At 44.4% G+C, this 12949-nt stretch overlaps 1 protein-coding gene across 4 annotated transcripts in view; it reads left to right on the forward strand.

The window, feature by feature from the left end:
• Nucleotides 1-1870: 1870 nt before the first annotated feature.
• fbxo31 (F-box protein 31) overlaps nt 1871-12949 on the forward strand; it is a 36210-nt gene continuing 25131 nt past the window's right edge. For 3 of the 4 annotated variants that reach the window (XM_063067292.1, XM_063067289.1, XM_063067290.1), the window contains exons 1-3: nt 1871-2121; nt 5962-6033; nt 7147-7233. In XM_063067292.1, the coding sequence (XP_062923362.1) occupies nt 1890-2121; nt 5962-6033; nt 7147-7233 (391 nt within the window). In that variant the 5' untranslated portion in view covers nt 1871-1889. The remainder of the gene's footprint in view (nt 2122-5961; nt 6034-7146; nt 7234-12949) is intronic. The other variant, XM_063067291.1, reaches the window with a different exon arrangement.

The following is a 12949-nucleotide window of genomic DNA, read 5'->3' on the forward strand; positions in this document are numbered from 1 at the left end:
TTAATCGAAGTATTGAGTATAAGAGCTGGAATGTTATGATGAGGTTGTAAAAGGCATTGGTGAGGCCGAATCTGGAGTATTGTGTTCAGTTTTGGTCACCAAATTACAGGAAGGATATAAATAAGGTTGAAAGAGTGCAGAGAAGGTTTACAAGGATGTTGCCGGGACTTGAGAAACTCAGTTACAGAGAAAGGTTGAATAGGTTAGGACTTTATTCCCTGGAGCGTAGAAGAATGAGGGGAGATTTGATAGAGGTATATAAAATTATGATGGGTATAGATAGAGTGAATGCAAGCAGGCTTTTTGCACTGAGGCAAGGGGAGAAAAAAACCAGAGGACATGGGTTAAGGGTGAGGGGGGAAATGTTTAAAGGGAACATTAGGGGGGGCTTCTTCACACAGAGAGTGGTGGGAGTATGGAATGAGCTGCCAGACGAGGTGGTAAATGCGGGTTCTTTTTTAACATTTAAGAATAAATTGGACAGATACATGGATGGGAGGTGTATGGAGGGATATGGTCCGTGTGCAGGTCAGTGGGACTAGGCAGAAAATGGTTTGGCACAGCCAAGAAGGGCCAAAGGGCCTGTTTCTGTGCTGTAGTTTCTATGGTTCTATGGTTCTATATCTTATGGTCTATAACCTCATCCTTAACAATTGACTCCAACATCTTCCCAATCACTGAGGTCAGGCTAACTGGTCTATAATTTCCTTTTTGCTGCCTTCCTCCTTTCTTAAAAAGTGGAGTGACATTTCTTCACTTGTAGATCCCAGTATCTTCAGCAATATCCTTCTCAACCTGCCTTTGGCCATGTGAATTCCTCTCTTGATATTTTCATATGCCCTACGGTTAACATCATTACTATTTTTCTATGTTCCTTATATAGATGTCTTTCCTTCAATAATTTTTATGTAAATCTTTATTCATCCATGTAGTTGATCTATTGTCTTTATTGCTTCTCCCTATCTTGGGTATGAGCATTTCCTGCACTGTGTGTATTACCTCTTTAAAATAACCCCACTGTTCCTCATCTGACTCGAGCAGTTATAATGGCTATTATAATTGTAATTATATAGTTATAATTCTATTATAATGGCTTTGGTTTTTATTGATATGCTCTCCCAAAAACTTTGAGACTAACAATGTTATGATCATTTGTTCCTAAAGGCTCAACAACTTTGGTATTCAAAATTCTACGCTGATTGTTACAGCATCAAATCTAGACAGGCCTACCCTCTTGTTATTGCATTAATGTACTGGGTCAAAAAAACCATTGTTCAATAACTGAATGAATTCACTTTCCTGTAACTCATTAGTCAATATTTCCCACTTGATATTTGGGAAATTAAAGTCCCTCATAATTATAACATCACCCTCAGAACTCAACTGAAATCAAATTAAGTTTTTCATGTACATACCTAGTAGAGTATTTGGATTATCACAAGGTTCCAGACTACAGGCTGTGAACAGAGTTAGAGTTTCAGTCACACTTCAACCCCGGACACATCACAGCCCTGGCCTCAGCTCACATCTTAATCTTGACCACTGCCCCAGATCCTGTCCCCTGGACACACACAGGTCCTGACACCTGACCCTGACCATTGACCTGTAAGGCACACCCAGGTCGGACCGCTGATCACATCACAGCCCTGGCCTATGACTATGAAGCCGCACCTGGCTCTGACCCCTAGTTACACTGCCGCCCTGACCCACATCCTAACCCTGTCCACTGGCCACTCCAGGGCACCGATGGCCAACTATGAGGCACGGAATAAACGTGCCCGCTCTCGATGATGACGTAAAGAGGCCGCGGGCGCGCTTTTGGAGAACACATTCGCGCGCACGGGTGTGACGTCACGGCGCGACGGGCGCGCTCCCGAGACAGTGCCGGGATGGAGCAGAGGGCGGCGGTGTGTCCCGGATCGGTAGCGGCTACTTCGGACTCCCGGTCCTCGGCTCCGGGCGCCGGGCCGCCACGCAACGTGCTGGATCTGCCGCCGGAGCTGTTGGTGGAGATCTTCTGCTTCTTGCCCGGGGTCAGTCTGCCTGGCCTGGCCGCCGCCTGCAGGAAATTCCACCAGATCCTGAGCACCGACACCATCTGGAGGAGGCGGTGCCGCGCAGGTCCGGGCTGGCGGGGAGAAGACGGTGGGACAGTGTCGGGGCCGGCCCGGGGAGCTGCTGGGAGAGGGTCGGGTCCGGGCCGGGGAGCTGGTGGGAGAGTGTCGGGGCCGGCCCGGGGAGCTGCTGGGAGAGGGTCGGGTCCGGGCCGGGGAGCTGGTGGGAGAGTGTCGGGGCCGGCCCGGGGAGCTGCTGGGAGAGGGTCGGGTCCGGGCCGGGGAGCTGGTGGGAGAGTGTCGGGGCCGGCCCGGGGAGCTGCTGGGAGAGTGTCGGGGCCGGCCCGCGGAGCTGCTGGGAGAGTGTCGGGGCCGGGCCGCCCGGAGTGGGAGCGGGCCCGTGGGGATGTTGTTGGGTCGGGAGAGGGGTTTTGGTGGGGAGCGGCAGTGATTTTTGGGGAGGGATGTGTTGGGTGGAGGTGGGGAGGGAGGAGCTTTTTCAAGTTCAGGTTTAAATGTCATTCACCCATGCATGAATATAGGCAAACAAAACAAGATTTGCCGGTGGTGGGAATCGAAGTGAAGAGGCAGAGGATGGGGCGGTTGGAGCATAAGTAGAGACAGCTTGTAGGGAGTTTGTGAGGAAGGACAGGCAGATGATAGAGCAAAGATGCACTAGCCAGGGAGTTTGAGATGTGTCTAGGAGCATCATAAGCAAGGATGATGAACTTCAAGCGTGGATCAGTACGTGGAACTATGATGTGACCATTACAGAGACTTGGATGTCTCAGGGCAGGAATGGCTGCCGAGTGTGCCGGGCCTTAAGATGTTTCAAAAAGAAACATCTAAGAGCACATAGGGAGGCAGATTCTGGAACGGTGCAAAAATAACAGGATTGTTATCATAGGTGATTTTAACTTCCCTCATATTGATTGGCACATTATTAGTTCCAAGGATTTAGATGGGACAGAGTTTGTTAAGTGTGTCCAGGACGGATTCCTGTCACAGTATGTGGACAGGCCGACCAGGGGAATGCCATACTAGATCTAGTACTAGGTAATGAACCCGGTCAGGTCACAGATCTCTCAGTGGGTGAGCATCTGGGGGACAGTGACCACCACTCCCTGGCCTTTAACATTATCATGGAAAAGGATAGAATCAGAGAGGACAGGAAAATTCTTAACTGGGGAAGGGAAAATTATGAGGCTATAAGGCTAGAACTTGCGGGTGTGAATTAGGATGAAGTTTTTGCAGGGAAATGTACTATGGACATGTGGTCGATGTTTAGGGATCTCTTGCAGGATGTTAGGGATAAATTTGTCCCAGTGAGGAAGATAAAGAATGATAGGGTGAAGGAACCATGGGTGACAAGTGAGGTGGAGAATCTAGTCAGGTGGAAGAAGGCAGCGTACATGAGGTTTAGGAAGCAAGGATCAGATGGGTCTATTGAGGAATATAGGGTAGCTGGAAAGAAGCTTAAGAAGGGGGCATGAGAAGGCCTTGGCGAGCAGGATAAAGGAAAACTCCAAGGCATTCTTCAATTATGTGAAGAAAAAAAGGATGACAGGAGTGAAGATAGGACCGATTAGAGATAAAGATGGGAAGATGTGCCCGGAGGCGGTGGAAGTGAGCGAGGTCCTCAATGAATAATTCTCTTTGGTATTCACCAATGAGAGGGAACTTGATGACAATGAGGACAATATGAGTGAGGTTGATGTTCTGGAGCATTTTGATATTAAGGGAGAGGAGGTGTAGGAGTTGTTAAAATACATTAGGACAGGTAAGTCCCCCGGGGCCTGACGGAATATTCCCTGGGCTGCTCCACGAGGCAAGGGAAGAGATTACTGAGCCTCTGGCTAGGGTCTTTATGTCCTTGTTGTCCATGGGAATGGTACTGGAGGACTGGAGGGAGGCGAATGTTGTCCTCTTGTTCAAAGAAGGTAGTAGGGATAGTCCAGGTAATTATAGACCAGTGAGCCTTACATCTGTGGTAGGAAAGCTGTTGGAAAAGATTCTTAGAGATGGGATCAATGGGCATTTAGAGAATCATGGTCTGATCGGGGACAGTCAGCATGGTTTTGTGACGGGCAGATCGTGTCTAACAAGCCTGATAGAGTTCTTTGAGGAGGTGACCAGGCATATAGATGACGATAGTGCAGTGGATGTGATCTACATGGATTTTAGTAAGGCATCTGACAAGGTTCCACACGGTAGACTTATTCAGAAAGTCAGAAGGCATGGGATCCAGGGAAGTTTGGCCAGATGGATTCAGAATTGGCTTGCCTGCAGAAAGCAGAGGGTCGTGGTGGAGGGAGTTCATTCGGATTGGAGGGTTGTGACTAGTGGTGTCCCACAAGGATCTGTTCTGGGACCTGTATTTTTCGTGATTTTTATTAATGACCTGGATGTGGGGGTAGAAGGGTGGTTTGGCAAGTTTGCAGATGACACAAAAGTTGGTGGTGCTGTGGATAGTGTAGAGGATTGTCACAGAGTGTAGAGAGACATTGATAAGATGCAGAAGTGGGCTGAGAAGTGGCAGATGGGGTTCAACCCAGAGAAGTGTGAGGTGGTACACTTTGGAAGGACAAACTCCAAGGCAGAGTACAAAGTAAATGGCAGGATACTTGGTAGTGTGGAGGAGCAGAGGGATCTCGGGGTACATGTCCACTGATCCCTGAAAGTTGCCTCACAGGTAGATAGGGTAGTTAAGAAAGCGTATGGAGTCTTAGCTTTCATAAGTCGAGGGATAGAGTTTAAGAGCCACGGAGTAATGATGCAGCTCTATAAAACTCTGGTTAGGCCACACTTGGAGTACTGTGTCCAGTTCTGGTCGCCTCACTATAGGAAGGATGTGGAAGCATTGGAAAGGGTACAGAGGAGATTTACCAGGGTGCTGCCTGGTTTAGAGAGTATGCATTATGATCAGAGATTAAGGGAGCTTGGGCTTTACTCTTTGGAGAGAAGGAGAATGAGAGGAGACATGACAGAGGTATACAAGATATTAAGAGGAATAGATAGAGTGGACTCTATACAAGAGGACATGGCTTTAAGGTAAGGGGTGGGAAGTTCAAGGGGGATATTGGAGGAAGGTTTTTTACTCAGAGAGTGGTTGGTGCATGGAATGCACTGCCTGAGTCAGTGGTGGAGGCAGATACACTAGTGAAGTTTAAGAGACTACTAGACAGGTATATGGAGGAATTTAAGGTGGGGGTTATATAGGAGGCAGGGTTTGAGGGTCAGCATGACATTGTGGGCCAAAGTGCCTGTACTGTGCTGTACTATTCTATGTTCTATGCTCTATTTCTATGTTCTATGTTAATCCAGAGGTAAGGTGTAAAACACAGTACCAATAGTCTCTCACAGACAAGGCACACAGAGCACATACGGTATAAGACAGCAAGCGAATATGAGATAATCAGTAAAATACAGTCACTCACAAATATATATAGTCCAAGCCCCAAGTTGGGGATTTGGCTGCCAGGAGTTCTCCCAGGATGTAACCAGTGGTTGGATGAAGGAAATCAGGGAAGGTATGGATTTCCAGCAGCTCTTTGCTTTTTGAATGAGAGGAGGCTATACGGCCTAGCGAGTCAATGATCGTGCCACAGTGATCCTTTGACCGATGGATTTGCCTTGATCACCTCCCCCAAAAAATAACCAGGGAGGAGCAAGCAGAACAGTTAACAATACTGAAGCGTCTCGGCCCAAAGCATCGACTGTACTCTTTTCCCACTGATGCTGCCTGGCCTGCTGAGTTCCTCCAGCATTTTGTGTGGGTTGCTTGGAATTCCAGCATGTGCTGATTTTCTGTTGTTTTTAAAAATACATTTCATCGTAGTAGCTCTTAGATGGTATAACTGTGAGACACTTCCAGACAATTTTAATTTCACCTGTAAACTTTTTATAGAATATGGAGTTTCGGAAAATCTACGGCAGCTGGAGACAGTGGGGATCGCTTGCCGTGACTTGTACATTAAACGTAAGTAGTGATCAAATCTCATTTTAAGGATTGGTTCCTCTGAATACTTCCTGAGCCTGAGGCAGTGGGCATCTTGACATCTTCCAGAGCACGATGACCATTACCTTGGCCTGATTACTCTAGGACTAGTATGGCAATTGGCTGTCAAATCTTTCGAAGCTGACGAGTGAGGGAATGTGGTTAAATTTGTTGCTTTCTGTTACATCGAGGATTGGAGAGACCCTAAATCCTTTGGTCAGTTCTACCAAGACTATCCTGAGTGACCTTGTCGTGTCGAGTCGAGCTGAGAGGGTGGTTGCATTGTGAGTTCACTGCCGGAGGTGCAGGAGGCTGGTGCTCTCAACATCAGACCGTCACTTCAGGCATCCAGGCACGGTAGACTTAGAGCTGGGGAATGGGGTGAGTGTAGCTGGGTACAGAATGGTTAGCATAGAGACGGTGTGCTGAATGGCCTGTTACTGTTTTGTGTGATTCGATAAAACACTTTTACTCCAAAAATGTAGCAGAAAATAGCCACTGCTGCTTCCTTCCGTAAGTCACATAGATGTCTAGTGATGTGACAAAAGGAAACAGTTCTCTTTTTGGTTTGGATATTCTCTGAGCTATTGGATGTCGTGATCATAATGTATATGGATCTTCATATCCGAAAGTGCTTCATGGGGCAGTGTAGTGTCCCGTTCAGTCCACTTGGTCTATGTCGACAAGTTGTGTCAAATGCTTGGTCCTCATGCTGACAGGTCTGTGATTGAATGACTGCAGTATGAATGTTATTGTCCACACCTGGGAGATAGTAGGGTGCAGTTGCTTCTGCTTTCCGCCAAGTTTATTTTCTTAGCTCTTGGTTGTAGAGCATGCATTTCTGAAGATGTAGTGGCATAGAGAGCCCATGACCTTTCACCTTCACTTTGAGTTCAGCTTTGTTACAAGTGGTATTGTGGAAGGGTGAATTATTTCAGATCTTCTGAGGTGGAGCTTGCATCAGCTTTTGGAAGAGAATTTCTGGAGGTGTTTGAGTGCAAGTGTGCTGAGTTTGTGGGTTCAGTAGTTTGACTGGAGATGTGAGAATGTTAGTGGAACAGAGTTCAGTCTAGTCTCATTAACCTGTGTGTTTAGGTGTTGATCCGTGGCTCAAATCGGCAAGGTTCGTCAAGTTGCTTCCTGACTGTGTGAAGGTGGATCACCGCGATGTGTACACTCACTGTATGTACCATAGTTTCATTGGTTAATGAGCACTGCATGACAGTTAGTCATCCTGTTTCACTGCTGTGTGTAATGCTGCACTAACAGTAGATGCATGCAGCAAGACTTCCCTCTCCCAGATACCTGATCCGAAAGAAAGGCACTAACCCGCCGGTCATTGCAGTTGTTCCAAAGATGCCTTTCTGTACAGCCCACTGTTCCATCAAGGCGCCAGTCTTCACCTCTCATTGCGACTTTGGGCGGTAACAGGTCTATTATGGGGTGGTTGAAGATAGTGATCTCCACTCTTCCTGTTGGAGCAAGAGAAGGCATTAAGGCATTCATCATCATCATCAGGTGCTGTACCCAGTTTGAGCTTCGACTGCCATGGCCCACACACTCCTGTTTCGGGTCAAGTGGATCAATTCATTGGTATTCATTTCCAGTTCTCTGGCTGCTGTCTCCGTCATCATCTGTCTTTGTCTTCCTCTTGCCTTCTTCCCTTCAATCTTCCCCATAATTACCATGCATTCTAACTCCTCTTTCCTAATCACATGTCCAATGAAGTCACATTGCCTTTTTTTCGTGTTTGCTCTGTTCATGACATCCTCATCAGATATTCGTTTCATCCATGAAATTCTTTGCATCCTCCTCAAAAACCACATCTCTGCTGCTTCAATTCATTTCCTCATGTTACTAGATATTGTCCAACATTCTGAGCCATATAACATAACTGGATAAACATAACATTTCAGTACTCTGAGGCAGGCTGTCATGCCTAGTTTAGTATTGGTCAGTATGGTCTTCATTCTCGTAAAGGTGTCTTTTGCCATCCCTATTCTTCTTTTGATGTCCATGTCACACCTGCCATCTGATGTCACCCAGCTTCCTAAGTAGCAAAAGTTCTGTACTTGTTTTATATCTTCCCCATTTATTCTCAGCCTGCAGATAGGATTCTCCTTCTTTTTGGATATCACCATACATTCTGTCTTTGCAATTGATAGATAGACCCATTTTTGCACTTTCTTCAACAACTACATCAATTAAGTTTTGCAGTTCTTCCTCCATACTTGCAATTAACACAGTGTCATCTGCATATCTGAAATTATTGATGTTTTCACCGCTAACTTTGATTTCCAAGATGTCTCTTATTTTTTGTAATATTGTTTCACTGTACACATTAAATAAATCAGGGGAGAAAACACACCCTTGTCTAACGCCTCTCTTGATTTTCGTAAACTGACTCACTTCTCCATCTATTCTTACAGCGGCAGTTCCCAGTACAGATTTCTGATTAGGCGGAGGTCTTTCGAATCTAGATCTAGAGTTTTCTGTAATATTTCAAATATCTTATTGTGCTTCACTTTATCAAATGCTTTTCTGTAGTTGATAAAACAAACAAATCTTTTTGCACTTGAATAGCTCGTTCTGATAGTATCGTTAACATCAATATTGCGTTTCTTGTACCTTTGTCTTAAACAAAACCACGTTCTTTACCTATTTCAGCTTGTATCTTACTTTTGGCTCTTGTCATCAAAATTCTTAGAAGTATCTTGGTGATATGACTTATTAAACTTATGGTCCTATGTAATTCACATTCTATTGCTCCAGCTTTCTTGGGAAGATTGATAAATGATTTTTTTTCATCTCTTCTGGTATTATTCCCGTCTCAAACGTCATTGATTAAATCAGTAAATTTTTCAGTTCCATAATCTTCAAGGGCGATAATTTGTTCCATTACTAATTCATCAGGACCTGCTACCTTTCTTTTCTTCATCTTATTTATTGCATTACGAACTTCAGATTTAAAAATACTTAGACCTTCAATGTTTTTCTTAATTTCTGGTTTTTCACCTCGATCGTCTTCAAACAATTCCTGAATATACTCAGTCCATCTGTTCATAATCTCATCTTTTCCATGATAATGGTACCGTCCTTTGCTTTCAAACATCCACCTGAAGAACAGAGGAGCTTTTTACCAGTGATATTCTTGATTTGTTGATGTAACCTTTTTGAATCAGTAATAGGGATTCTTTCTATTTGCTCACATTCCTGGTTTAACCGTTCTTCTTTGACTTTTTGACATAGGCTTTTAACTTTTTTATCTAATGACTTATATCCTATAGGATTTGCTTTCTTCCGTCTCCTTTCTTCCATTAGACTTTTGATTTTATCTGTCGTCCATTTATTCTTTGTGCTTTATTCTTTTTTAGGAATCACTGACTTTGCTAATTCTACCAAGGCATCTTTTAGAGAGTTAAACTTCATTTCTACATGAGTGCTATCATCTTCAACAGATTCTATTTCTAGACTTTGAAATCTATTCCATACTCCAATTGTAAATTTTTGTCTTAAGTTTTCTTATTTAATTGCGAGTAGTCAAGGGATTGTTCAGATTTTTGCTTTAGTTTTTTAAGTTTTACTTTTACATGACATACTACTGGGTTATGGTCACTATTACAATCTGCACCTGGATATGTTTTAATAGAACATAGAATAGTACAGCACAGTACAGGCCCTTCGGCCCACAATGTTGTGCCGACCCTCAAACCCTGCCTCCCATATAAGCCCCCCACCTTAAATTCTTCCATATACCTGTCTAGTAGTCTCTTAAACTTCACTAGTGTATCTGCCTCCACCACTGACTCGGGCAGTGTATTCCACGCACCAACCACTCTCTGAGTAAAAAACCTTCCTCTAATATCCCCCTTGAACTTCCCACCCCTTACCTTAAAGCCATGTCCTCTTGTATTGAGTAGTGGTGCCCTGGGGAAGAGGCGCTGGCTATCCACTCTATCTATTCCTTTTATTATCTTGTACACCTCTATCATGTCTCCTCTCATCCTCCTTCTCTCCAAAGAGTAAAGCCCTAGCTCCCTTAATCTCTGATCATAATGCATACTTTCTAAACCAGGCAGCATCCTGGTAACACACATAAAAGTTGCTGGTGAATGCAGCAGGCCAGGCAGCATCTCTAGGAAGAGGTGCAGTCGACGTTTCAGGCCGAGACCCTTCATCATCCTGGTAAATCTCCTCTGTACCCTTTCCAATGCTTCCACGTCCTTCCTATAGTGAGGTGACCAGAACTGGACACAGTACTCCAAGTGTGGCCTATCCAGAGTTTTATAGAGCTGCATCATTACATCGCGACTCTTAAACTCTATCCCTCAACTTATGAAAGCTAACACCCTATAAGCTTTCTTAACTACCCTATCCACCTGTGAGGCAACTTTCAGGGATCTGTGGACATGTACCCCGAGATCCCTCTGCTCCTCCACACTACCAAGTATCCTGCCATTTACTTTGTACTCTGCCTTGGAGTTTGTCCTTCCAAAGTGTTCCACCTCACACTTCTCTGGGTTGAACTCCATCTGCCACTTCTCAGCTCACTTCTGCATCCTATCAATGTCTCTCTGCAATCTTTGACAATCCTCTACACTATCTACAACGCCACCAACCTTTGTGTCATCTGCAAACTTGCCAACCCACCCTTCTACCCCCACATCCAGGTCGTTAATAAAAATCACCAAAAGTAGAGGTCCCAGAACAAATCCTTGTGGGACCATTGAGTCACTGAGTTTCTAAATCTTTGGTTTATAGTAATAAAGTCAATTTGATTTCTAGTGTTATCACCTGGACTTTTCCAGGTCCACAAGCATCTTGGATGGTTTTTAAAGTAGGTATTCATAATGACCTGATTATTCATCTTGCACCATTCTACCCATTTCTCACCTCTTTCATTTCTTTCCCCAATCCAAATTTTCCTATGGTATTTCCATCAGCACCTTGTCCTACTTTAGCATTTAGATCTTCCATGACAATAACAATATCTTGAGATTTGCATTCAAGGGGGACTTCCGGGTCATCAAGGGAATGGCGGCGTAAGGAAAAGGTCTCTCGACAAAAAAGAAGGTAAACTGCCCCAAAATCGAATTTAGACAAATACTTAATATTGCATAACTATATTAATAAAAGGGGCAAGGATGTCTAAGAACAAGAATAAAAAGTCCGCTTCGAAGGCTGATAAACATAAAGAGATGCAGCAGGCGAAGGGCCTAGCTCTCCCACGGCAAGCCAGGACGGAGATAATGAGGGGGAATCGGTGACTCTGTCTTTGATTCTCGGAGAGATTCGCGGGTTCCGACAAGATAACAGCAAACAGCTGGAAGATATTAAAGGAGAAATAGTAAAAACTAACTCGCGGATAGATGAAGCCGAAGCGAGGATTGTTGGAATTGAAGAGAAGCTACAAAATGCCGAGGAAGTGATAGCAGAAATGCTGAAGCTACAAGACCAGCTCCAGTGGAAGCTAATAGATCAAGAAGGCCGCTCGAGAAGGGAAAATGTGAGGATTTATGGAGTTCCCAAAGGAACCGAAGGTAAACCCGAATTGATGATTCCCTTCGTGGAGAAGCTGCTTAGAGAGAACCTTGATATACCGGCTGCAAAAGACCTACAGATAGAAAGGGCTCACTGCGCGTTGGCACCACAGCCTCCGGCAGGCGCCCAGCCCAGATCGATTCTGATCAGATTTCTCAGTTACAGAACGAAGGAAGAGGTGCTTAAAAGAGCATGGCAAAAGAAAGGTTTCATGTGGAACAACTGTAAAATCAGTTTAGACCACGACTACGCACCAGGGATTCTTGCCAGACGGAAGGAATATACGGAAACACGGAGAGTCCTGAAGGAAAGCAACATCAGATTCCAGACCCTGTATCCAGCTCGGCTGAGAGTCTTTTACGACGAAGGGACAAAAACTTACGCTACAGTGGAGGAGGCAACGTCGGACCTGGCGGACGGGGGACTACCTATTAAAGTTATCACCCAACTGGAGTCGCTACTGGAGAGGATTCGGCGGAAGTCGTGGCAGTTAGTGGAGCGAGGACGCTCCACTCGAAACAGAGTGTCAAACTACAAGGAAAAGCTGCAAATATTCAGACGCGAATGTACAGAGAATACAGATTAATTAAGAGAAATGACTGAAAAGAGTAAATCAGACTTAAAAGTAAAATGAAAACTGGTAATTGAAAATAATCTAGGCGGAATAACTTGAATGATAGCAATATGGTCGAGACATAAATAGGAGAAAATTCTCTATGATTATTCAAACTGCTGAGGGCCCTCTAACACAGGGTGAAGATAGAGGTTATCCCTCTGAACTGAGGCGGGTCGGTGCTCAGGCCTCACTGTGGGAAGTCAGGGAAAATTTTCAAATGTTATACGTTCAGAAATGTCTAGGGTGTGGTTATATGTCTTGGTTTACTGTTGAGAAGGGATTGCTTACTGTTTGGTTAGAAAAGGAGAGTGCTTTTTTTCTACTAGAGAAAAATGCAAACTGAATTGGTAAAAATAATTTCCTATAATGTTAATGGGGTTTTGAATCCAATTAAAAGAAATAAGATTATGTCTAAATTGAAAAAAGAGAGGGCACAAATAGCTTTCCTCCAGGAAACACATATGAGCCAATCTGAACATGGAAAATTAAAAAGAATGGGCTTTAAGCATGTATTTTATTCATCATATAAATTGAGTCACAAAAGAGGGGTAGCTACTTTAATATCAAGTACTCTTAATTATGAACATATTTCAGAGACTAGAGACAAAGAAGGACGGTTTGTAAAAATCACAGGAAGAATAGAAGGTACAGAAATAACATTGGTGAATGTTTATGCTCCTCCAGGTAGTGAATGGTCATTTTATAGACACATTTTTGACCTAATGGTCAGTTCTCGAGGGG

The sequence above is a fragment of the Mobula hypostoma genome, chromosome 14, assembly GCF_963921235.1.
Source record: "Mobula hypostoma chromosome 14, sMobHyp1.1, whole genome shotgun sequence".
In the NCBI taxonomy this organism is placed as follows: Eukaryota; Metazoa; Chordata; class Chondrichthyes; order Myliobatiformes; family Myliobatidae; genus Mobula; species Mobula hypostoma.